General features: G+C 42.6%; 3 protein-coding genes across 3 annotated transcripts; all 3 read right to left on the bottom strand.

Annotated features, from left to right (window-relative positions):
• Positions 1-180: 180 nt before the first annotated feature.
• On the bottom strand, positions 181-1,638 carry LOC148926706 (uncharacterized). The gene is made up of 3 exons (XM_089059223.1): positions 1,330-1,638; positions 1,006-1,266; positions 181-837 (listed from the first exon to the last, which is right to left on the bottom strand). Exons 1-3 carry the CDS (start codon positions 1,636-1,638, stop codon positions 181-183), a joined length of 1,227 nt encoding a protein of 408 aa, XP_088915349.1.
• A 40-nt stretch (positions 1,639-1,678) lies between these two features.
• Positions 1,679-2,908, bottom strand: LOC148926705 (uncharacterized). The gene has a single exon (XM_089059222.1). The coding sequence runs from the start codon at positions 2,906-2,908 to the stop codon at positions 1,679-1,681; it is 1,230 nt and encodes a 409-aa protein (XP_088915348.1).
• A 7,862-nt stretch (positions 2,909-10,770) lies between these two features.
• On the bottom strand, positions 10,771-17,684 carry LOC125189464 (uncharacterized). The gene is made up of 4 exons (XM_089059221.1): positions 17,579-17,684; positions 13,876-16,262; positions 13,603-13,701; positions 10,771-11,130 (listed from the first exon to the last, which is right to left on the bottom strand). The coding sequence occupies exons 1-4, from the start codon at positions 17,682-17,684 to the stop codon at positions 10,771-10,773; spliced, it is 2,952 nt and encodes a 983-aa protein (XP_088915347.1).
• Positions 17,685-23,160: the final 5,476 nt, after the last annotated feature.

The raw sequence follows: 23,160 nt of genomic DNA, 5'->3' as shown, positions 1-23,160 counted from the left end.
CTTGCATTATCGGATTTAGCCCTTTTTGATTCTGTGCCTTAGGCTTGGATCCTTCCTCCAATAAAATTCTGTGCATGCAAACAGTAGGGCTGATTCCTTTGGGTCCGAGATGGACCACCCTATAGCTCCCTTATGCTTCCTAAGCACGCGCAGCAGCTTATCGAGTTCAGTAGGAGTGAGTTATGAAGAGACAATTACCGGATACGCCTCATTCTCTCCTAGAAAGGCATACTTGAGGTGTGAAGGCAACGACTTAAGTTCCTCCTTCTTCTCTTCTTTCTCTTCTTCTTCCGCCGGATCTTTGAGTGGTAGAAATTTGTTGTTCCTTCTTGGAATCTCTACACCAGAATCCAGAGCTCCCACAAAATGAAGTAGCTCCTCATTGAGCTCGGACACCTGCCGATTATCTGAAGCTAGCATGGATTGTGAAAGGCATTCCTCCAATCTGTCCTGACACGAGATAACATGGGCTACCTCTCTCACGCAGTCATCAACCACCTCGATCATTTTGCACTGCTTGAACCTCCAAGTATCCTCATCATCATACCTCAGCATAGCGTCATAAATGGAGAATGTGATGCTCTCCTCATTCAGTTGAAGAGTGAGCTCTCCCTTGTGGACATCAATAAGTGTTCTCCCTGTAGCTAAGAAAGGTCTACCAAGGATAAGTGGGACGTGTTTATCTTCTTCCATATCTAGAACCACAAAGTCGACTGGAAAAATAAATTCCCCGATCTTGACTAGGATGTCTTCAACAATCCCCTTCGGGTACCACACTATTATGTCCGCCATCTGCAGTGAAATAGTAGTGGGCCTGAGCACTCCAATCTTCAACTTCTGAAAGAAAGAATACGGCATCAGATTGATGCTTGCACCTAGATCACATAGAGCTCTTCCCTCTTGACAATCTCCTACTATGCAGGATATGGTAAAACTCCCGGGATCCTTCAACTTCGCCGGCAGCCTCTTCTAAATAATGGCGCTGCAGCTCTCAGTCAGATTAACCGTCTCATATTCCATCCATCTTCTCTTGTTGGAGACCACATCCTTTAGAAACTTAGCATAACTGGGCATCTGCTGTAGTGCCTCCACCAGAGGGATGTTGATCTGCACCTTTCTGAATATGTCCAAGAACCTCGAAAACTGTGCATCCGTTTTCTTCTTTTGCACCCGTTGAGGATAAGGGATCCTCACTTCAGCAGGAGTGTGAGCTGCAGGTGTTGTAGATGGAGCTGGAACTGCGTTCTCCTTAGGTGGAGTGGTGACCTGAATCGTCTCCGTTTCATCTTCCTAAACTAACTCCTCCTCTTCAATAGTCTTCTCTGCTACTTTCCCTTCATTCACTGAGGGCATTGAGGGTCCCTCATAGCTCGTCCCACTCCGCAAGTTAATAGTTTTGCAATACTTGGGATTGACAATGCTGGTGGAAGGGAATTTTCCCGGTTGAGTAAGTGTACTCACAGTCTGGGAACTCTGGCTGATCTGAACATCAATGTTATTCAAATGAGTGGCCATTCCTTGTACATCCGTCTCGACCTTCTCCATCCTCTGATTGTTCTGCTCCATGACCTTATTGGATTGTAGCATAAAGGACTTGAGTATGTCCTCCGTGGTCATCTTCTTGGGGTCGTTCACCATCCCATCAGTAACTGTGAATCCCGGAGGAGGTTGCAGGGCATTATTGGGGTTCCCATAAGAGATTGGGATGCCCCTTGTTCCCATACCGGTTGTATCCTCCACTGTTAAAGTTTGGGCGTGAGTTGTTGTAATACCTGTTGCCCCCTTGCTGCACATAATTCGCATCCTCCATACTTCCTTGTGGCTCTTGAGATGGTTTTCCCATCGCCATGCAGTCGAACTTCATAGTTAATGCATCCAGCTTGTCAGATAAGGTGCTCATTGTATCATGATCCGTGGTATAAGCCACCCTATGCACCTTACTCCTTTCGTTGCTCCATCCTTCATCACTGGATGCAAGCTCTTCAATCACCTCTATCGCCTCCTTCTCTCCTTTCTTGAGAAGATTACCTCCCGCGCTTAAATTTAACTCTCGTTGCGCTTCAGGTAAACATCCCTCAAAGAATGTAATAACTTGCACTGTTGGGGACAGACCATGATTGAAACACCTCTTCAGCAAGGCTTTGAATCTCCCCCATGCATCTCTGATAGTCTCCGCAGGAATCATCTGAAAGGCAATGATCTCGTGCTGCCTCTTAATAGCCTCACTAGGGGGATAGAACTTCTCCAGGAATTTATGGACCATCTGGTCCCATGTTCTAATGGACCTCGGTGACAAACTCTCTAGCCAATCTTTTGCTGAATCCTCTAAGGAAAAAGGAAACAGTCTCAGTCGGATCTGATCATCTGTCACGCCATTCATCTTCGTCGTGTTGCAAATCTGAATGAACTTGGTAATGTGCTTGTTAGGGTCATCTGAGGATTTGCCCCTAAAAGCAATGTTTTCCGCCATTTGGATCAGTCCTCTTTTCAGCTCAAAGGTGTTGGCGTCGATATTATTGTGGACTGGTGGGTTTGCTACTCCCTGGTAAGCATATTGATTTTGCACTGGCACAGCTGGTGCACGATTGACCTGTCGGCGCAACTCCTCCAGCTGTCGTAGAAGCTCAACATTAGTGGGAGGAGGGGGTGGTGGAGCATTGTTGCCTCCGTTGTTGTTCCCTTCTTCGTGCTCAGTCAGAATAGGAGAATCGGGATCAAGTTGAATATGATCCTGAACTAGTGATCGAATAGGTGAGAGGTCCCTCCGATCTGAAGATGCTCCTGCGCGGTTAGGTGAAGAAGCTTGAATCTTCTTTGTGAGCCTCCTATATGCGTTCCTCTTCCGGTTTGATGCTTCGATTTCTAGATCGAAAGGTTCTAGAGGTAAGCCTTTAGAACGTGTGTGCATACACCAGAACCAGAAACACGATTGTGAGAACCCAAAAAAAATTAAAAGAAAAAAAATAAAAATAAAACAATAATGTCTGAAGTAATAATCTTGATTATTATCACGATATCAAGCTATATAACACAAAAATTGTTCCCGGCAACGGCGCCAAAAACTTGACTCAACTTTATTTTACCCAAATAATACCCGCAAGTGTACGAGGTTATCGTAGCAAACAGCAAGCAAGAGTATATCGTATCCCACAGAGACAATTTAGTGTAAACCTAAGTACCACGGACAAATTTCAACTACTATCCAGACGATCCAGATTATTGGTTTGAAACTAACACTACTAAAAGCATATAAATCAAAGATTAAAAAGAAAAACACTTAAACAAGAGAACAAAGAAGCAAGTTGCAAACAGAGATGAAGAAATATGCAGAATTCAAGGATCCGATGCACAACTCATAGCCTAACCCAACTGACATTCAATTACCATTTAAAGTCTCCAGAATTGTTGAATCAATCACATATATGAATTAAACCCTTTCCCAAGGTGAGAAATCCGCATATTAAGTATAACAATTGAAGTCCCCTTCTAATTCTTAGACTTAACTCCCAACAGATCGATTAGATTAATGAACCCACTCAGAATCTCAACTCTCCCGAGTTTTATTGAATTAAGGTGTGAATTATTCCTATTTCCAGATTAATTATTTCACCTTCCGATTAGTCTAAGAAACCCTACACTACCAATTGGTGATCAAGCACTTGACAGGAAAAAGCACAGGAATAAACCAAACAATTACAAGAACTAGATAAAAACGAAATCAATTGGATTAAAACTATGAATTAATGCATCTTCACCAAGAATTCTACCCAAAAGAAGTTTAGCTACTCATATTCATGGAAGAAAACAAGTCTAAACTAAAGAAAACAATGGAAAACATGATACGGAGTACAATTGGCGGAGGAATTGAAGCTTGAATCTTCAATCTTCTTCCAATAGTGCTTGAGAGAGATGGGTTGTGTGTTTCACGGCGGTAGAGAATGAGTAGAGTTGCCCTAGCTTTTTCTTTCTTATTCCCCTCTTTAAAAAAAAATCACGTTTCACTTCAGAAAATTGCCAGAAATACGTACCCGGCCGGGTGGATTTATTGTACTGGAAAATCACCCGGCCGAGTGGGACTCTTTCGGTACTCTCTGGAATTGCGCAGGCCAAATTGTGCCACTCGGCCGGGTATAATTGTTGTACTGTAAAATCACCCGGCCGGGTGGGACTTCTTCCGAGCTCTCTGGAATTGCGCAGGCTTTTAAATTCCACCCGGCCGTGTGGCTTTTCTGCACAAAACCTCACCCGGTCGGGTGAGACCCTCTTGCACCCCATTTTTGCCCATTTTGTCTAAAACACTCAACAAACACTTGAACTCCAAAACATATAGTAATTGGCTGGAAATAACCATTTTGAGCACAAAAACTCAACAATTAAGCATATCAACACACCAATCATGACACTAAAATGCGAGTTTGTCAGTGCCACTGGCGCGTTGCACCGCTGCTCGCCGCTGCGCTCAATCCACTGGCACGGTGCTGCTCGATGCATCGATCACATCCGTGCCAGCGAGTACACTGACATGGCACAATTCTATTCGCCAACGGTATATCCGTTGGATTTTCCTATTTTTTTTATTTTTTTTTAAATCGAAAATAATACCAGAAATAAAAAATATATATTTTTGGATTCCCAAAAAATATAGCCGTTTATTACTGTTTTTTTTTTAATTTTTTTATCCCAAAAACATCTGTAGATACACACATTCATCATCCATTTTTTCATACAACACATTCATCATCCATTTCATAAACTCATCTACATCTTCCTTACTCACTCAAACCCTCTCTATGAATATTGCCGACATCATGTACACGTGTATTATCTTGCACAATATGATTATAGCTGACGAAGGTCCGACGGCGGCTAACTTTAACGACGAGGATGAAGCCGGAAGCTCAACCGCGAGGTCTCCCCCACACTGAGGTGTGCATACGATGGTGGCGGAGAGGATCGAAACAAGACATACAATGCGCGATAGCAGAATCCACAATGAGCATAAGAAGACCTAATCAACCACATTTGGGCGGAATTCGGCAACGTGTAGTGGTTTTTTTAATTTTATGAATTTAATTATGTAAATTTAAATTTTTATTTCGTCAATGGTGTTGAAGCTTTGTTCCATGCCCTGTTTTACTTGGTTGTTTGAAGAAGATGAAGTAGGAGTTAGTTAGAGAATTAGATCTGCTTTTTGCTTTTGTTTTTTGCTTTTCCAGCTTTTCTGTCAGCCCAGCCTGTTTAGGAAAAAATGGTCCCCACTTGCTTTTACATCTTTTTCTGCCTATTTTGGGAAAGTTTCAGCATGTTCCTTCAGTTCCAGGTGTTCTAGGTAGTTTAACTCCAGTTTACAAGTTGCATTGAGTTTGGTTGAGCTGCAAGTGTCCGTACTTCTCCCGTCTCCTAGGTCAGTTAGATAGAGTCCAGTTAATTCCGCCAGGTGACTTAACTTTATTTTACCCAAATAATACCTGCAAGTGTACAGGGCTATTGTAGCAAATAGCAAGCAAGAGTATATCATATCCCACAGAGACAAATTCGTATCCACTTAACTACCACGAACCAATGTTGACTACTATCTAGAGAATCAGGAAATGTTTGGTTTTGTTCTAACACTATGAAAAGCATATAATGCAAAAAAAAAATAGATAAATAAAAGTAATCAAACACAGAGTGAAAAGATAATATGGAGAAAATTGTAGAACTCAAGGATCCGATGCACAATTCCAAGCTCTTATCCAATCAATTTGTCTTACCTTTTGGTGTCTCTAGAGTTACTAAGTCGACCACATTTATAGATTAAACCCCCTCCCGAGGTGAGAAACCTGTAGATTAAGCGCTAGGATTGAAGTCCCCTTCTAATCCTGAACCCCTAACTCCCAAAAGCTCGATTAGGTCAAAGACCTCACTCAAAACCTCAACTCTCCCGAGTTTTATTGCATTAAGGTGTGAACTATTCCTATTTCCAGATTAATTATTTCATCTCCCGATTAATCTAATTAATCCTACACAATCAAGTGGTGATCAAGCAATTGAAAGGAATAAACCCAAGAATAATCAAATAACTACAAGAGCAAGGTAAGAATAAAATCAATTGGATAAAAACTATGAAATTAATGCATCTTCACCAAGAATTCTACATGTAATGTTTAGCTACTCATATTCATGGAAGAAAACAAGTCTAAACTAAGGAAAACAATAGAAAACATGATACGGAGTACAATTGGCGGAGGAATTGAAGCTTGAATCTTCAATCTTCTTCCAAGAGTGCTTGAGAGAGATCCGTCGTGTCTTTCACAGCGGTCCAGAATGAGTAGAGTTGCCCTAGCTTTCCTTTCTTATTTCCCTCTTTCAGAAAATCGCGTTTTGGCTTGGAAAATCGCCAGAAATACGTACCCGGCCGGGTGGATTTATTGTACAGGAAAATCACCCGGCCGGGTGGGATTCTTTTGGCACTCTCTGGAATTACGCAGGCCAAAATGTTCCACCTGGCCGGGTAGAATTGTTGTACTGTGAAATCACCCGGCCGGGTGGGGCTTCACTCGAACTCTCTGTATTCTCCGCGGCTTCTCAATGCCACCCGGTCGGGTGGCTTTTCTGCCCAATATCTCACCCGGCCGGGTGAGACTCTGTTTCACTTCCTTTTTGCCTATTTTGCCTAAAACACTCAACAAACACGTGAACTCCGAAACAAATAGTAATTGGCTGGAAATAACCATTTTGAGCACAAAAACTCAACAATTAAGCATATCAACATACCAATCATGACACTAAAATACGAGTTTGTCAACTCCCCCAAACTTAAACTCTTAGTTGTCCTCAAGTAAGAATAAGAAATCATGAAGAACAAACTCATGCATAGAGGTGGGATTGATGTTTTGCTTCAGAAAACTTTCAAACAAGCTCGAATGTAGGATACATACAAGAATCATCCAAACAATAATTGAAGCTACTGTCTCGTATATCACTTGGTCTCAATGCTCTCACAAGGTTTAGGAGGTGTGATTTTCTCCCTTTTATTCTTTCTCACTCAAGTGTATAAGAAGTACCATATACACTCGAATCAAGTAACATGTAATGCTTGCCATAGGCTTGCTCAACGTCAAACGTCTCCTCTATTCTGATGTGAAAGCGAACCTAAGATCAGAAAGGTCTTTATTTGGGTTGTAATGTAGGCTCTTTGGACGGTATGGTGAATTTAGGCTATAGTGACTAAAGCATGTAATTAAGGCACACATCTCCACAACAACCATTTCTCAAAATGATTCTCGATACTCGGCTTTATCAAGTTTCCTTCCAAGACCCCCCTTTTCAAAGCCCTATCACACTATTTATTTATTTACAATACTTTTCTCTCCACCTCTTTTCTTCTAGACTTCGTCTAGCTTATACCTCCATTTTTTATTTTTATTTTTTTGAACGAATATGCATATCTTCCCATCTTTTGTAACCTTGTGCTTTTCTCCCCTTTTATAGGTCTTTCGAACATTCCCTTTTCAACTATCAAACACAATTTTGGCTATGAAGGTTAACTAGGGATTTATAAGCATATATGAGGATAATCAAAGAATGCCTAACTTCATCTCTTAAGTTCACATCCACTATATAGACTTGACATGACGAGGAGCAAGTTCTAGAAACAAAAGCAAGTACCCAATCAAATCACACTTGAACAAAGTATGGCTCAAATCTCACCGGAATTAGCATTGACCAAGCAAACAAGCACTTCACTCGCAATTAAATCATGAAATGATCACGCAGTCCCTAACCATTCTAACCACAATTTTTAAGAAAAAAAACAATTATCATCATAAGCCATCAACCCGTACTTAGCATCAATTATCTTACATTCATCCATATTCGAATTTGAGTCCCACAGGCGGGACTTACACCAAATGACCCCAAATAAAACATTAAAAAGAAAAAGACTTAATAACACAAGTGCACATCATTAGCACATGGAGAAATGGAACAACCAATCCACGTCAGAACCCCCCCAAACTTATTCAAGCCAGAGGATAGGATAAGTTTGAAGAGAAGTGGATGGTTGAGATACCTCTATTCGGCCGGCGGTGGAAACCTCGCGTAGTATGCATGGTAGAAGGCCTGGCTGGCGGCATCACTAGCATCGAAACGAGTCTGTAGCTGCTGAAGCTGCTCTCCATAGTGATCCAGGCGAGTTCCAAAGTTGTCAAGTCGAGTATCGCACTGGAACCTCCATGCCTCGGCGTTCGCGTTCCACTGCTGTGCCTGGATCCACCGGGCCTCCTGCTGGTCTCGGCTCACCCGAAGTGACCGAACTCCTGCAGCAATTTCCGCCAAGTAACTGTCGTTGGATGGCCTCCCTCGTGGTCGGCTCCTCTTGGGCTAGCTGCTCTGGCCTTCTTCATACTCCGTGGCAGGCTCTTCATCATCCTCGTTCATAGCTGCTTGGGCGTTCTCTATCTGCATGAGCTCCTCAGGGATATGCGGTTGTGGAAGATATGCGGGGTCCACATAATTGGGCACGGCATCTGCGGCTCCTTCCCCTTGAGGGGGGTCACTCTCGATCTTCTCCAAATGGTCTGGAGTATCCATTTTCCAATTGGTCTGGTAGCCCCATCCGCTGACTGCGAAAAGCTGGGGGTCGGGGAACATAATGCACGTGTTTTGATCTATCCTGAAGTACCCAGCGCCCCGTCTATCAACCAGAATGATGTTGGACCTCTTAAATGTGTCCCAATCCAATATCATGGGACCGGGATCTGGGGTCCTTCCCTCGAAGCTCACTCCAAACTTGAAGGCCAATGCCGCTACAATTCCTCCACAACACAACTTGCCACTCTGTCTCTTTGACTGCCTCTCCAGGTTTTTGATTATATAATGCCCAATGTTGATCCTCCTTCGTTTGAGCATTCCCCACAACACAAATAGTATTTCTGTGGACATGCTACCTGCTTCTGTGTGAGCTAAATGGTAGTAGACCAAGGCCTTTGCCATGTACCGAAGGACAGGGTTTCTGATTGAGTTGATCTTGGCTCTGGATGGGGTGAACACCGCTTCGCTGCTGATTAAGCTCCAAAACTCGTTTCTATTATAATCCTCAGGCTGGGGATCCTCTAGTATGCCTTCCTCACCTTCCTCCATCAGTTTGAAAAGTTCATTGAACTCTTCGACAGAAATTGTGTGTTCTTCGTTAACAAGGCGGAAGGACATTGAGTTGATGTTCCTCCCCGAGGACTCCACTGTGAGGATAGTGAAGAACTCCACTGTGAGGGCTTTGTAGGACCTGTGCTTCAATGAAAACAAATGGCTAAGGTGTCCAGCTTGGACAAGGATATCCCAGGAGTGCTGAATTCCAAGTCCGTTTAAAGTGGCCCGACTTTGATACCTGGACGGTATGCTGTCTAGTGCCGCCAAAGCCTCCCATTTCCTGTTTTCCCCTTTTCGAAGGGTGACACCGACCTTCTGTGGTTTGAGTGTTCTCGGGGCCATCAGTAGTGGGTACCTAAAAAGAGAAATGTTAGTGACTCCCCCAAACTTTAGGACATACAAGTAATCTAGCTAGAAATTAGAAAGATAGACTCGATTTCTAAAATCTATAAACGCAACATAGCAATTTTCGGGAGATAGACTCAATCCCTATGCCTATTGTTCACCAAAATCCTTGAAGGGAGATAGACTCAATCCCGGAACTTACATAGATAAAAAAAAACAACAATAAAATCCTCACATCGAAAGAATATCAACCCTATTCATGCCCAAATTCAAACTCAACTCAAACAAGCTAATGTAACCTCTCAAGTCAACAATGCATACTCAAAGACTTCACCACAAGCAAAATTCATACCAAAACCCCTACAATTTCACAAATTAAGCACAAGACTATCACCAATTCAACTTGTAGAGGCTACAAACTTCATACCCATCACACATTGCACATCATATCCATGGGTAGAGAGGGTTAGAGGTGAAGAACATACCTTTGTTGCTTGTGGTGAGAGAAAAATCGAAAAGTAGGGCCCTTTCCCAAGTGTGTTGGTACAACTCCTCTAAATACACAAAATAATCGGACCAAAACACTCTAGCAAGAAGGAATTGAAGCTAGGGGGTGTAATATGTGGTGGATGAGTGAGATGTTGAGTGAAATTGTGTGTGAGAGGGAGAGAAATTGGGGGAGAAAAGGGAGGCGGGTGGAGGGGGCGGGTGAGGAAAGTAGAAATCGGACATACCTTTTTATACATAGGTTTCGCAGCGTCGGACCCGGCCGGGTGGAATTTCTCAACTTATAAACCACCCGGTCGGGTGAAAGAAAATTAATACTCACTGGAATCCCGATGCTGTTCGGTCGTGACCCGGCCGGGTGGAATTGTTGAACAGAAAATTCACTCGGCCGGGTGGTCGTGATACAGTCCCCTCTGGAATTTTTCTTTGCAAAGTATATGACCCGGCCGGGTACATTTGTTGTGGTAAAACCACCCGGCCGGGTGACTTGTTCTGGGCAGATTTTTGTTCTCCATCCGAATTTTCACTCCCTTTTTACCAGTGTTTCCAACTTATTTCTGCAAAATGTCAGTTCCCCCGCAAAAACCAAATCCACATCCGATGAGATACTTGAGAAAGGGAACAAAACAAAAAAAACTAAAGATACGAAAGCCACAAGAAGGAAAGAAAAACAAACACACCAAAAATCGAAAGACAAATCACACAAAAAGCAATAGAGTTACCTACTAGGGGTTGCCTCCCCTAAAGCGCTTTTGGTTAAAGTCGTTAGCTCAACATCTCCATAGTGTATCACTGTGCCTCCAAGGAGAGACGGAACACCTCTTCCTTTTGCTCCATAGAGTGGAACTTCTTCACATTCTGACCATTGGCCGTGAACACTCGCCCATCATCAGCTTCGAGCTCCAAAGCTCCATTCTTCATTACTGTCTTGACTTTGAAAGGGCCGGACCACCTTGACTTGAGCTTCCCGGGGAAGAGTTTTAGACGTGCATTGAACAGTAGCACCAAATCTCTGGTGAAAAACTCCCTCTTCTCTATCCTCTTGTCATGGTACGTCTTGAGGCGCTCCTTGTAGATTGCTGAGTTCTCAAATGCCTCATTCCTAAACTCATCGAGCAAGTTCAGATAAGCATGCCTTTCCTTTCCGGCCTTATAGTAGTCAGCATTCAACTGCTTCACCGCCCAATATGATTTATGCTCAAGCTCCACTGGAAGATGACACGATTTTCCAAACACCAACTGGTAAGGTGACATGCCGATCGGCGTTTTATAAGCCGTCCTATATGCCCAAAGTGCATCATCGAGCTTCAAAGCACAATCCTTCCTATTGGCATTCACCGTCTTCTCCAAGATGCCTTTGATTTCTCGATTGGCCAATTCAGTTTGACCATTGGCTTGGGGATGATAAGGAGAAGTGATTCGAAGCTTGACACCATATTTGCTCAACACAACCTCCAGCCACTTGTTTTTGAAATGAGACCCCCCATCACTTATTAAGGCTCTCGGTGCCCCGAACCTCGTGAAAATGTTCTTCTTCACAAAGTTTATCACCACCTTAGAGGAATTGACCGGAGCAGGAATTGCCTCTACCCAACGGAAGACATAGTCAATCGCCAAAAGGATGTATTGTTGACCGGAGGATGGCGGGAAGGGACCCATGAAGTCGATCCCCCATACATCGAAAAGCTCTATCTCCATAATAGTAGTCATCGGCATTTCCTTCTTCTTAGAGATACCCCCCGTCCTCTGGCATTCATTGCAGTGGAGAATAAACTTCTGACAGTCTCCATAAATGCTTGGCCAATAAAATCCGCACTGGAGCACCTTCATCGCTGTTCGATTTGCTCCAAAATGACCTCCGGTGGGGCTTGAATGGCAATTTCTTATCACAGCTTCCCATTGTTCATCGGGGGTACACCTTCGAATGACCATATCTGCACATCTTCTGAATAGGAGCGGCTCATCCCAAAAATAGAATTTGACATCATGAAAGAACTTCCTCGTTTGATACTTGTTGAGGCCTTCCGGGACCACCTTGGCTACTAGGAAATTCACAATGTCCGCGTACCATGGCGATGAACCTTGAGCATAGAAGAGGTGTTCATCGGGGAACTCCTCGTTTATCGGCCTCTTCAAATTCTCTCCTTCAAAACAGTGCTCCAATCTCGACAAATGATCGGCTACTACGTTCTCACATCCCTTCCTGTCTCGAATCTCTAAATCAAATTCCTGTAGAAGTAAGACCCACCGTATCAGTCTCGGCTTGGCATCCACCTTGGCGAAAAGATGGCGGATGGCGGCATGATCGGTGAACACAATAGTCCTCGCCCCAATGAGATAGGGACGGAATTTATCGAACGAATATACCACCGCCAACATTTCTTTCTCGGTAGTAGTGTAATTTGCCTGCGCCGCATCCAGTGTCCGACTTGCATAGTAGATCACCCTGAAAATCTTGTCTCTTTTCTGGCCCAAAGCAGATCCCACGGCCACATCACTAGCATCGCACATGATCTCGAACGGCTGTGACCAATCCGGTGAGATGAGCACGGGTGCGCTCACAAGCGCCTTCTTCAATGTCTCGAAGGCCTGCAAACATTCAAGAGAAAACTCAAACTTGACATCCTTAGCAAGTAAATGACATAAAGGCCTAGCAATTTTAGAAAAGTCCTTAATAAACCGCCTATAGAACCCGGCGTGACCAAGGAAACTCCTCACGGCCTTCTCGTTGGATGGTGGTGGCAACTGCTCAATCGCCACTATCTTAGCTCTGTCCACCTCAAGTCCTCCTGCAGATATTTTGTGCCCGAGCACAATGCCATCTTTCACCATAAAATGGCACTTCTCCCAGTTGAGCACCAAGTGTGTCTCTTCACATCTCTGTAACACACGAGTTAGATTCCGTAAACAATTATCAAATGAGCTACCAAATACGGAGAAGTCATCCATGAAGACTTCCATTATTTCTTCCACCATGTCGTGAAAGATGGACATCATACACCTTTGAAAGGTAGCTGGGGCATTGCAAAGGCCAAATGACATCCTCCTGAAAGCATACACACCATAAGGACAAATAAAAGCAGATTTATATTGATCCTCGGGGGCAATTAAGATCTGATTATATCCGGAGTAGCCATCTAAAAAGCAATAGTACTCATACCCCGCCAACCTATCTAGCATCTGGTCAATAAATGGGAGGGGGAAATGGTCTTTTCTAGTCGCGGCGTTAAGGGCTCTATAATCTATACACACTCTCCACCCGGTTACCAGCCTAGTGGCTATCATCTCATCGTCTCCCCCTTTTACTACTGTCATCCCACCCTTCTTAGCTACCACTTGGGTGGGACTTACCCAATCACTATCCAAGATAGCATAAACAATCCCGGCATCCAACCACTTAAGCACTTCCTTCCTCACCACATCTTGCATTATCGGGTTAAGTCTCCTTTGGTTTTGAGCTTTGGGTTTAGACCCCTCTTCTACAAGAATCCTATGCATGCAAACCGTAGGACTTATCCCCTTGAGGTCCGAGATGGACCACCCAATTGCACCCCTATGCTTCCTAAGCACTCTAAGCAATTTATCAAGCTCATTAGTAGTGAGTGAAGATGATACAATTACCGGGTAAGTAGCATTCTCCCCGAGAAATGCGTACTTAAGGTGTGACGGCAACGGCTTCAACTCCTCTTTCTTTTCCTCCTTCTCCTCTTCATTTGGATCCTTCAATGGTAAGAATTTCTGTCGAAACCTAGGGATCTCCTCTGCTGAATTGAGAACACCTACAAAGTTTAACAAATCAGTATTAGGCTCATTAATATCATTATAGTAAGGAGAGAAGATAGATTGCGATAAGCATCGCTCCAATTGGTCTTGTGGTGAGATGGCTTGAGCCACCTCCTTTACACAATCATCGACCACTTTAACCATGTTGCAGTGCTCCACTCTCCTTGCATCTTCATCATCATGCCTCTGCATTGCATTGTAGATAGAAAATGTGACGCTCTCATCATTAAGTCGGAGTGTGAGCTCTCCCTTCTGCACATCGATCATTGCCTTCCCTGTAGCTAGAAAAGGTCTTCCCAGTATAAGAGGAACATCCCGGTCTTCCTTCATGTCAAGCACCACAAAATCCACAGGGAAGATGAAGTCATTGACTTTGACGAGTATATCTTCAACAATCCCCCTTGGATACGACACAGATCGGTCGGCCATCTGGAGTGTGATGGTGGTGGGCCTCAGTGTCCCAATCTTCAGCTTCTTACAGAACGAGAACGGCATAAGATTAATGCTCGCTCCCAAGTCACACAGTGCCTTGCCCACTTGGCTATCCCCCACTATGCATGATATAGTGAAGCTTCCAGGATCTTTCATCTTAGCAGGTAGTTTCTTCTGGATAATGGCACTACAGCTTTCCGTCAAGTTGACGGTCTCGTGCTCCACCCATCTCCTCTTCTTGGAGATAACATCTTTCAAAAATTTGGCATAGCTAGGCATTTGCTGCAACGCCTCTACCAACGGAATGTTGATGTGTACCTTTCTGAAAATGTCAAGAAATTTAGAAAACTGATCATCTAGCTTCTTCTTCTGCACCCGCTGTGGGAATGGAATTTTAACTTCAACTGGAGGTGCAGGTATCACGATGTTTGCCTTGGGAGGCGGTGCTTCCTCCACTGGCTCTTCCTCTTCTTCCACTACATCTTCTATAACCACCTCTTCTTGTGAGATCTTCTCCTTCTCTGCAGGCATGGTTGGACCTTCATAGCTTTTGTCATTCCTCAGATTGATGGCTTTGCAATCCTTGCAGTCCTTGGGATTGACAATGGTGTGTGAGGGAAACTGGCCCGGTTGATGTTGAATACCCACAGCCTGTGAAATCTGGCTCATCTGAGTATCAATGCTCTTCATGTGAATGCCTAGGCTCTGCACATCTGTCTCTACTTGCTTCAGTCTCTTATCAGAATTAGCCATTATTTCCCCTGTCTGCTTCATAAACGTCATCAAGACATCTCCAAGCTCATTCTTCTTCGGCTCAATGATCTGTCCATTCGACACTTGAAACCCCGGAGGTGGCTGCAGGGCGTTGTGAGGATTCCCATAAGACAAATTGGGATGTGCCTTATTCCCAAAGCTGTTGAAGTTACCACTCCCTTGATGGTGGCGGTAGTTGTTCTTGAAATTCCGATTGTTGCCTCCTTGGTGCACGTAATTCACCTCTTCACTTTCGAGCCCAGTTGGCTCTGTTTCCATACTGCTGAACTTACTAGTCAAGAAATCCAGCTGCTTGGCCATTATGTCCATCTTGTCAACATCCGATGCGGATGCCACCCTGTAGGTTTTGCTTCTCTCATTTTTCCACCCATCATCGTTGGAGGCCACCCTCTCAATCACCTCTAATGCCTCGTTTTCTCCCAGCCAAAGTAGTGACCCCCCTGCGCTCATATTCAACTCGCGTACTGCCTCCGGAGTGGCTCCTCTATGGAAGGTTACGATCTGTTGCCCCGGGCTTAACCCGTGGTTGGGGCATCTCTTCATCAAGTGTTTGAATCTCTTCCATGCCTCGTGAATATTCTCTTGAGGGTGCATTGCATAAGAGATGACTTCAGCTTGGCGCTTTAGTGCCTCGCTCGGGGGATAGTATTTATCCAAGAAAAGCTCAACCATTGCGTCCCAAGTTTCGACCGAGTTGGGATCCATGCTATCATACCAATCCCTGGCGTCATCCTTCAAAGAAAAAGGGAACAATCTGAGGCGAATCTGATCATCGGAGACCCCATTAGCCTTCACCGTGTTGCTGATTTGTATAAATTTGGTCAAGTGCTTGTTGGCATCTTCTGAACCTGTTCCACCAAATGCGTTTGCCTCTGCCCTGTTTATCAATCCCGGCTTTAACTCAAAGCTGTTGGCCGCAATCCCAGCATTATTGATTGGTGGATTGTTAACCCGTCTATATGCATACAGATTCTGCACGGGCTGGATTGGTGGTCTCGCGTTCTGCTCATCCAACTGCCTCTGCATGTTGGCCATCTGATCATGAAGTTGACGAATAACAGGATCCTCATTGTTATTGTTCTCCGCGTCCGCCATTAGGATTGGAGATGGGCGTGGAGATGGACTAGGTGACGGAGTTCTCTGGACAGGGGAAGGTAGACGCCTATGATTGGGTAAAGATACCCGAATCCTCTGGTTTAACCTTCTCTGTGCGTTCCTCTTCCTGTTGGATGCTTCGATCTCAAGATCGATTGGCTCTAAAGGTGGACCTTTAGAACGCGTGTGCATACAACCTGCCAAAGGACACACAAGAATTAGAGAACTCAAAATTAAAAATAAAAATAAAGCAAATAAAATCTAGATTAGTAATCTCTATTATTATCACGATATTAAGCTATAATGACACAAAATTGTCCCCGGCAACGGCGCCAAAAACTTGACTTAACTTTATTTTACCCAAATAATACCTGCAAGTGTACAGGGCTATTGTAGCAAATAGCAAGCAAGAGTATATTGTATCCCACAGAGACAAATTCGTATCCACTTAACTACCACGAACCAATATTGACTACTATCTAGAGAATCAGGAAATGTTTGGTTTTGTTCTAACACTATGAAAAGCATATAATGCAAAAAAAAAAATAGATAAATAAAAGTAATCAAACACAGAGTGAAAAGATAATATGGAGAAAATTGTAGAACTCAAGGATCCGATGCACAATTCCAAGCTCTTATCCAATCAATTTGTCTTACCTTTTGGTGTCTCTAGAGTTACTAAGTCGACCACATTTATAGATTAAACCCCCTCCCGAGGTGAGAAACCTGTAGATTAAGTGCTAGGATTGAAGTCCCCTTCTAATCCTGAACCCCTAACTCCCAAAAGCTCGATTAGGTCAAAGACCTCACTCAAAACCTCAACTCTCCCGAGTTTTATTGCATTAAGGTGTGAACTATTCCTATTTCCAGATTAATTATTTCATCTCCCGATTAATCTAATTAATCCTACACAATCAAGTGGTGATCAAGCAATTGAAAGGAATAAACCCAAGAATAATCAAATAACTACAAGAGCAAGGTAAGAATAAAATCAATTGGATAAAAACTATGAAATTAATGCATCTTCACCAAGAATTCTACATGTAATGTTTAGCTACTCATATTCATGGAAGAAAACAAGTCTAACTAAGGAAAACAATAGAAAACATGATACGGAGTACAATTGGCGGAGGAATTGAAGCTTGAATCTTCAATCTTCTTCCAAGAGTGCTTGAGAGAGATCCGTCGTGTCTTTCACAGCGGTCCAGAATGAGTAGAGTTTCCCTAGCTTTCCTTTCTTATTTCCCTCTTTCAGAAAATCGCGTTTTGGCTTGGAAAATCGCCAGAAATACGTACCCGGCTGGGTGGATTTATTGTACAGGAAAATCACCCGGTCGGGTGGGATTCTTTTGGCACTCTCTGGAATTACGCAGGCCAAAATGTTCCACCTGGCCGGGTAGAATTGTTGTACTGTAAAATCACCCGGCCGGGTGGGGCTTCACTCGAACTCTCTGTATTCTCCGCGGCTTCTCAATGCCACCCGGTCGGGTGGCTTTTCTGCCCAATATCTCACCCGGCCGGGTGAGACTCTGTTTCACTTCCTTTTTGCCTATTTTGCCTAAAACACTCAACAAACACGTGAACTCCGAAACAAATAGTAATTGGCTGGAAATAACCATTTTGAGCACAAAAACTCAACAATTAAGCATATCAACATACCAATCATGACACTAAAATACGAGTTTGTCACCGGGTCAAGTAGATTAGAGTTTTAACCCACTTAATGAATGCGTGGCAGCAGCCGACCCCCTTTCCGCTTGTGTCGTAGAAACAATCTCGAGTAGGTCCGTAGTCTCTGTGGTTCGACCCCGCTCTTTGATGCACTATTTTTTAGCACTAAATAAACCTGCAAGTATACAGAGTATATATAGTATAGCTAAAGGTCAGTACCGGATATCGAACACAGGGAAGACAAACACAGACTGTCTATCTTCTACTAAGACTCAATTACTATCTGGAAGAACAGAAGATTTTGAAAACTTTTGGAAAACTAAAAACAATTGGAAAACAATTAACAACTGATTGCAAATAAAACACGGAGACAAATGATAGAGATACAGGAATCCCAGGGATGTGCGTTCACAGTTATGGTTATACAAATTCCAAACTACAATACCCTAGCACAGTTATTACTTTGATAGGACGAGTCACCTAGCTTATGCTCATGCGATACAAATGTTGATTACAAGATTATGGTTGTCAATCCTAACACGTAACTGCAAAAAGCTCCTAAGACCCTTGAAAAGTCCTCACTCTCAATTAACAATGCCGTTTTAAGGGAAGCTAACTGTAGCGTCTACTAAGTGGATCTAATAGAACTCTCTCACAGTTATGAAGTAAGTTATATTAAATCATACACAATTGTGTCACTCAATTGTGAAGCATCAGGATTACTTAGGGAATGATACACTTTTTATTAGCACTAAATAAACCTGCAAGTATACAGAGTATATATAGTATAGCTAAAGGTTAGTACCTGATATCGAACACGGGGAAGACGAACACAAAGTGTCTATCCTCTACTAAGACTCAAATACTATCTGGAAAAACGATTGGGTTTTGAAAACTTTTGAAAAACTAAAAACAATAGAAAGCATAGATCAACTAAAAGCAGATAAAACACAGAGAAAGACGATAGAGATAAGGGAATCCCAGGGATGTGTGTTCACAGTTATGGTTATACAAAATTCCAACTACAATACCCTAGCACAGTTTATACTTTGAAAGGACGAGTCACCTAGCTTATGCTCATGCAATACAAATGTTGATTACAAGATTAGGGTTGTCAATCCTAACACGTAACTCCAAAAAGCTCCTAAGACCCTTGAAAAGTCCTCACTCTCAATTAACAGTGTCGTTTTAAGGGAAGCTAACTGTAGTGTCTACTAAGTGAATCTAACTCGCTAGAACTCTGTCACAGTTATGAAGCAAGTTATATTAAATCATACACAATTGTGTCACTCAATCATGCAACATCAAAACTACTTAGGGAAGAAACAAAGTAAAAACAAAACGGATATTAATTAGAAAAAGGAATTTGTATAACCAAAGTCGTTACTAATACATCCCTAGAATCCTATGAGTTTAGTTACACATAATTGAATAAGCTAAAAACATAGATTGAAGGGAAGACAATTTGAACATAAAACTAAAGCAAATAAAACCAGTGGGTTGAATCCTTGTCGTTCTTGATGTTCTTGAAATCCTTCTCCAACTCCTTGCACTAATGAAGTACTCTAGGTCTTGATCTCTATGAAGTATTTTGCAAGTAGAAGTTCTCTCTTTTTGATGAAGCTTGAGGTCTTATTTATAGGGGAAAGCCATGCCTTGTTGTAGAAGGAAAAAAATCTCCAAAATATGGTAAAACTGGGGGCAAATCTAGGGCTTCTCAGATTCGCCGCCTTTCTCCGGAGGGCCGCCGCACCTTGGCCGGCGGTCGCTGCGTTGGAGTCCAGAGAGTCTGTTCCCTCAGCGGCGGACTGCCCCACATCTTCCGGCGGTCGCCGGATAAGACTTCTCTTCCAAGCACATTTTTCCGAGGTGGACCGCTGCATTGATCTGCCCGCCGGGCGCCGGCGGGCGCCGCACACATCCGCGGCGGTCGCCGGTCGCCGTCTAACTCCAGATTCCCAAACTTGGCGTTTTGGCTCCCTTTTTCGGCTCATTTATGCACATTTCTCACAAAACACGTCAAAATACCAAAATAGACAAAATATGCAAATAATGGACGTGTAGCACTTTGACATCAAAAACAGACCAAATAATGGCCTTAAAACAGTGCAAAATCCGAGCGTATCAGGGAAGAAATAAAGTAAAAACAAAACGGATATTAAATAGAAAAATGAATTGTATAACCAAAGCTGTTACTAACACATCCTTAGAATCCTATGAGTTTAGTTACACATAATGAAATAAGCTAAACACATAGATTGAAGGGAAAACAATTTGAACATAAAACTAAAGCAAATAAAACCCGTAGGTTGAATCCTTATTGTTCTTGAAATCCTTCTTCAACTCCTTGCACAATTGAAGTACTCTAGCTTTTAATCTCTGTGAATTATTTTGCAAAAAGAAGCTCTCTAATTTGATGAAGCTTGAGGTCTTATTTATAAGGGAAAACCAATCCTCATTGTAGAAGAAAAAGATCTTCAAAATATGGTAAATCTTGGAGCAGATCTAGGGCAATTCGGATTCACCGCCTTTCTTAGGCGGGCCGCCGCACTTTGGCCGGCGGTCGCCGCGTTGGAGTCCAGAGTCTCTGTTCCTCCGGCGGCGGACCGCCGCACGACTTCCGACGGTCGCCGGGCGAGACTCTCTTCCAAGTGTAATTTTCCGAGGCAGACCGCTGCACTGCTTCGGTCGCCGTCTGACTCCAGATTTCCAGACTTTGCGTTTTGACTCCCTTTTTTGGCTCAATTATGCAAATTCTCACAAAACACGTCAAAATACCAAAATAGATGAAAATACGCAAATAATGGATGTGTACAGTGACTTTGACATAAAAAATGGACCAAATAATGGCCTTAAAATAGTGCAAAATCCGAGCGTATCACTCTTGCCGCTTATACTTAGTAATATTCGTTGCATTAGTTTAGTGGTAAAATTATAAATCTTGTTAAAAGGAGGGACACGTGCTTGCGACACACGTGCAAAAACCCGATCTTCAAATGGCGCCTTTGTCGGGGACTATGTTGTTATCTACTTGATTTTGTTTCTATGACACCGTAAATAGCTTTCGACTTTCTTCAATTTCCTGTTTTTGATCGTTTTCTTTTGTCTAGGCATGACTTCTTATCTAAGGTGTTTCCAACTTTCCAAGGTTGAAAAAAACTAAGGCTGAAGTGAAGAAGGAAAGCTCTCCAGTTACATGTGGCTGAAAGAATGCCTATGGGGCCACGGAGTTTCCTCATTCTTTCCATTTTATGTCTATTGGTTGCATTTATATAGTCCTAGGATACTTTAGAAGCTCATTTTGTAAATTCTTTTAGTCGAGTTTTAATTCTTGTGAATATTTTTCTAAGAAAATCCAAAAACATTTTAAAAATCAGAAAATTACAAAAAGATTTTATGTTCCTAAAGAAAAAAAAATCTGAAAAAAATTTGGATCAGTTTGCTAAGTACTCTTCGGGAATCTGCTGGGTCAGGTAGATAGGACGGAATTTGAAAATTTTTGGACTGAACCAATATACTCCCAAGAATACTTGAGCAAAATTTGTACATAATGTGGATAGGACGGAATTTGAGCGACTACTTGATATCTTATACACTTTTGAGTGAGGTGAATAAACACACATATATACATCCGAGTGAAGCATGAATCCAAGGTGATATACGAGTTAGTAGTAAAAGTGCATTCGACATCTTAACTTGATGGAATTTGTATTGTGATATGCTCCTTTATTCTGTATTCTTTGAGACGATGATGATGTCTAAAATCCCTTTAAATTCAAGTCTTCTTTTAGTTCTTTTTTCTTCATTGCTCGAGGACTAGCAATTATGTATGTTTGGGGGAGTTGACATACTTGGATTTTACATGGTTTTAGAGGATGGTTTTGTATGAATTTGAGCATATTTCGTCATTATTAGGCGTGTTTATATCAACTTCTCTATTATGTTGGTATGTTGACCATTTTGTTAAGAATGTGTAGATAAAAGGTACAATATATGTGGATGTGCAGCAGCCTTGGTTTGAGACAATATTTACTAGATATTTTGAAGGCTAATCAGCCCCTAATGCATATCAATCTCTTCGTCTTCGAAATATCTTCGCGTGGGTATCTCGCACGCCTCAATCGGAGTTCGGTAGAAGAAGTTATGGCCGTTATACGAAAACTGCGCTGTCCAGAAAATCTCACCCGACCGGGTGAATTATTACCCTATAATTCCACCAGGCCGGGTGGCGTAATTAAGCCTGCAGGACTCCAGAGAGTACCGAAGAATTCCCACCCGGTCGGGTGAATTTCCAGTGGATTAGTTCCACCCGGCCGGGTCCGTCATTTTGGCGTTTTTTAGAGCTGAAACGCAATTTTTTGAAGAGGAGAGAAGAAGGAAGAATTAGGTCAATTCTAGGCATTCTCCACAAGCGACAAAACACATCTCTCTCTTTGTGAAGGACTCTTGGAAGAAGATTGGAGATTCAAGCTTCAATTCTTCCGCCAATTGCAATTCGGATCATGATTTCCACTGTTTTTCCTTGTTTCTATTTGTTTTCTACCATGAACATGAGTAGCTAAACTTCTTTTATGTAGAATTCTTGGTGAAGATGCATTGATTCATAGTTTTAATCCAATTGACTTTGTTTTTATCTAGCTCTTGTAATTGTTTGGTTTATTCCTGCGCTTTTTCCTGTCAATTGCTTGATCACCAATTGGTAGTGTAGGGTTTCTTAGAGTAATCGGGAGGTGAAATAATTAGTCTGAAAATAGGAATAATTCACACCTTAATTCAATAAAACTCGGGAGAGTTGAGATTCTGAGTGGGGTCATTAATCTAATCGATCTGTTGGGAGTTAAGTCTAAGAATTAGAAGGGGACTTCAATTGTTACACTTAATCTGCGGATTTCTCACCTTGGGAAAGGGTTAAATTCATATATGTGATTGATTCAACAATTCTGGAGACTTTAAATGGTAATTTAATGTCAATTGGGTTAGGCTATGAGTTGTGCATCGGATCCTTGAATTCTGCATATTTCTTCATCTTTGTCTGCATCTTGCTTCTTTGTTCTCTTGTTTAAGTGCTTTTCTTTTTAATCTTTGATTTATATGCTTTTAGTAGTGTTAGTTTCAAACCAAAAATTTGGATCGTCTAGATAGTAGTTGAAATTGGTTCGTGGTACTTAGGTTTACACTTAATTGTCTCTGTGGGATACGATATACTCTTGCTTATTCACTACAATAACCCTGTACACTTGCAGGTAATATTTGGGTAAAATAAAGTTGAGTCAAGAGTACAAGGGAACGACGAGGAATTCCAATGATGAAGCTCCCAATTTAGGAAATAAGGCGACTATCTGACCCAGCAGAATGGCAAGGCAAAACAGGGGAAACAGGGGACTCCGCCTAGCAGGGGGTGGCCAAACCTGCTCTCCAAACTCC

This window comes from Salvia hispanica, chromosome 5 (assembly GCF_029641045.1).
Source record: "Salvia hispanica isolate PSC_SH4W2 chromosome 5, Shi_PSC_v1, whole genome shotgun sequence".
Classification (NCBI taxonomy): domain Eukaryota; kingdom Viridiplantae; phylum Streptophyta; class Magnoliopsida; order Lamiales; family Lamiaceae; genus Salvia; species Salvia hispanica.
Note: the sequence above shows the minus strand (reverse complement) of the source record. Positions and strands in the feature narration are given on the sequence as shown.

Coding starts and splice junctions, on each gene's coding strand:
- LOC148926706 (XM_089059223.1), bottom strand. CDS start 1,638: ATGGTGAACGACCCCAAGAAGATGACCACGGAGGACATACTCAAGTCC. Junction 1,267..1,329: donor CCTCAGTGAATGAAGGGAAA/GTAGCAGAGAAG, acceptor GAGACGATTCAG/GTCACCACTCCACCTAAGGA. Junction 838..1,005: donor GATGGATGGAATATGAGACG/GTTAATCTGACT, acceptor TCTTTCTTTCAG/AAGTTGAAGATTGGAGTGCT.
- LOC148926705 (XM_089059222.1), bottom strand. CDS start 2,908: ATGCACACACGTTCTAAAGGCTTACCTCTAGAACCTTTCGATCTAGAA.
- LOC125189464 (XM_089059221.1), bottom strand. CDS start 17,684: ATGGTTATTTCCAGCCAATTACTATTTGTTTCGGAGTTCACGTGTTTG. Junction 16,263..17,578: donor ACAGAGTCTCACCCGGCCGG/GTGAGATATTGG, acceptor GTCCTTTGGCAG/GTTGTATGCACACGCGTTCT. Junction 11,131..13,602: donor GGGAGAATGCTACTTACCCG/GTAATTGTATCA, acceptor GACTACTATAAG/GCCGGAAAGGAAAGGCATGC.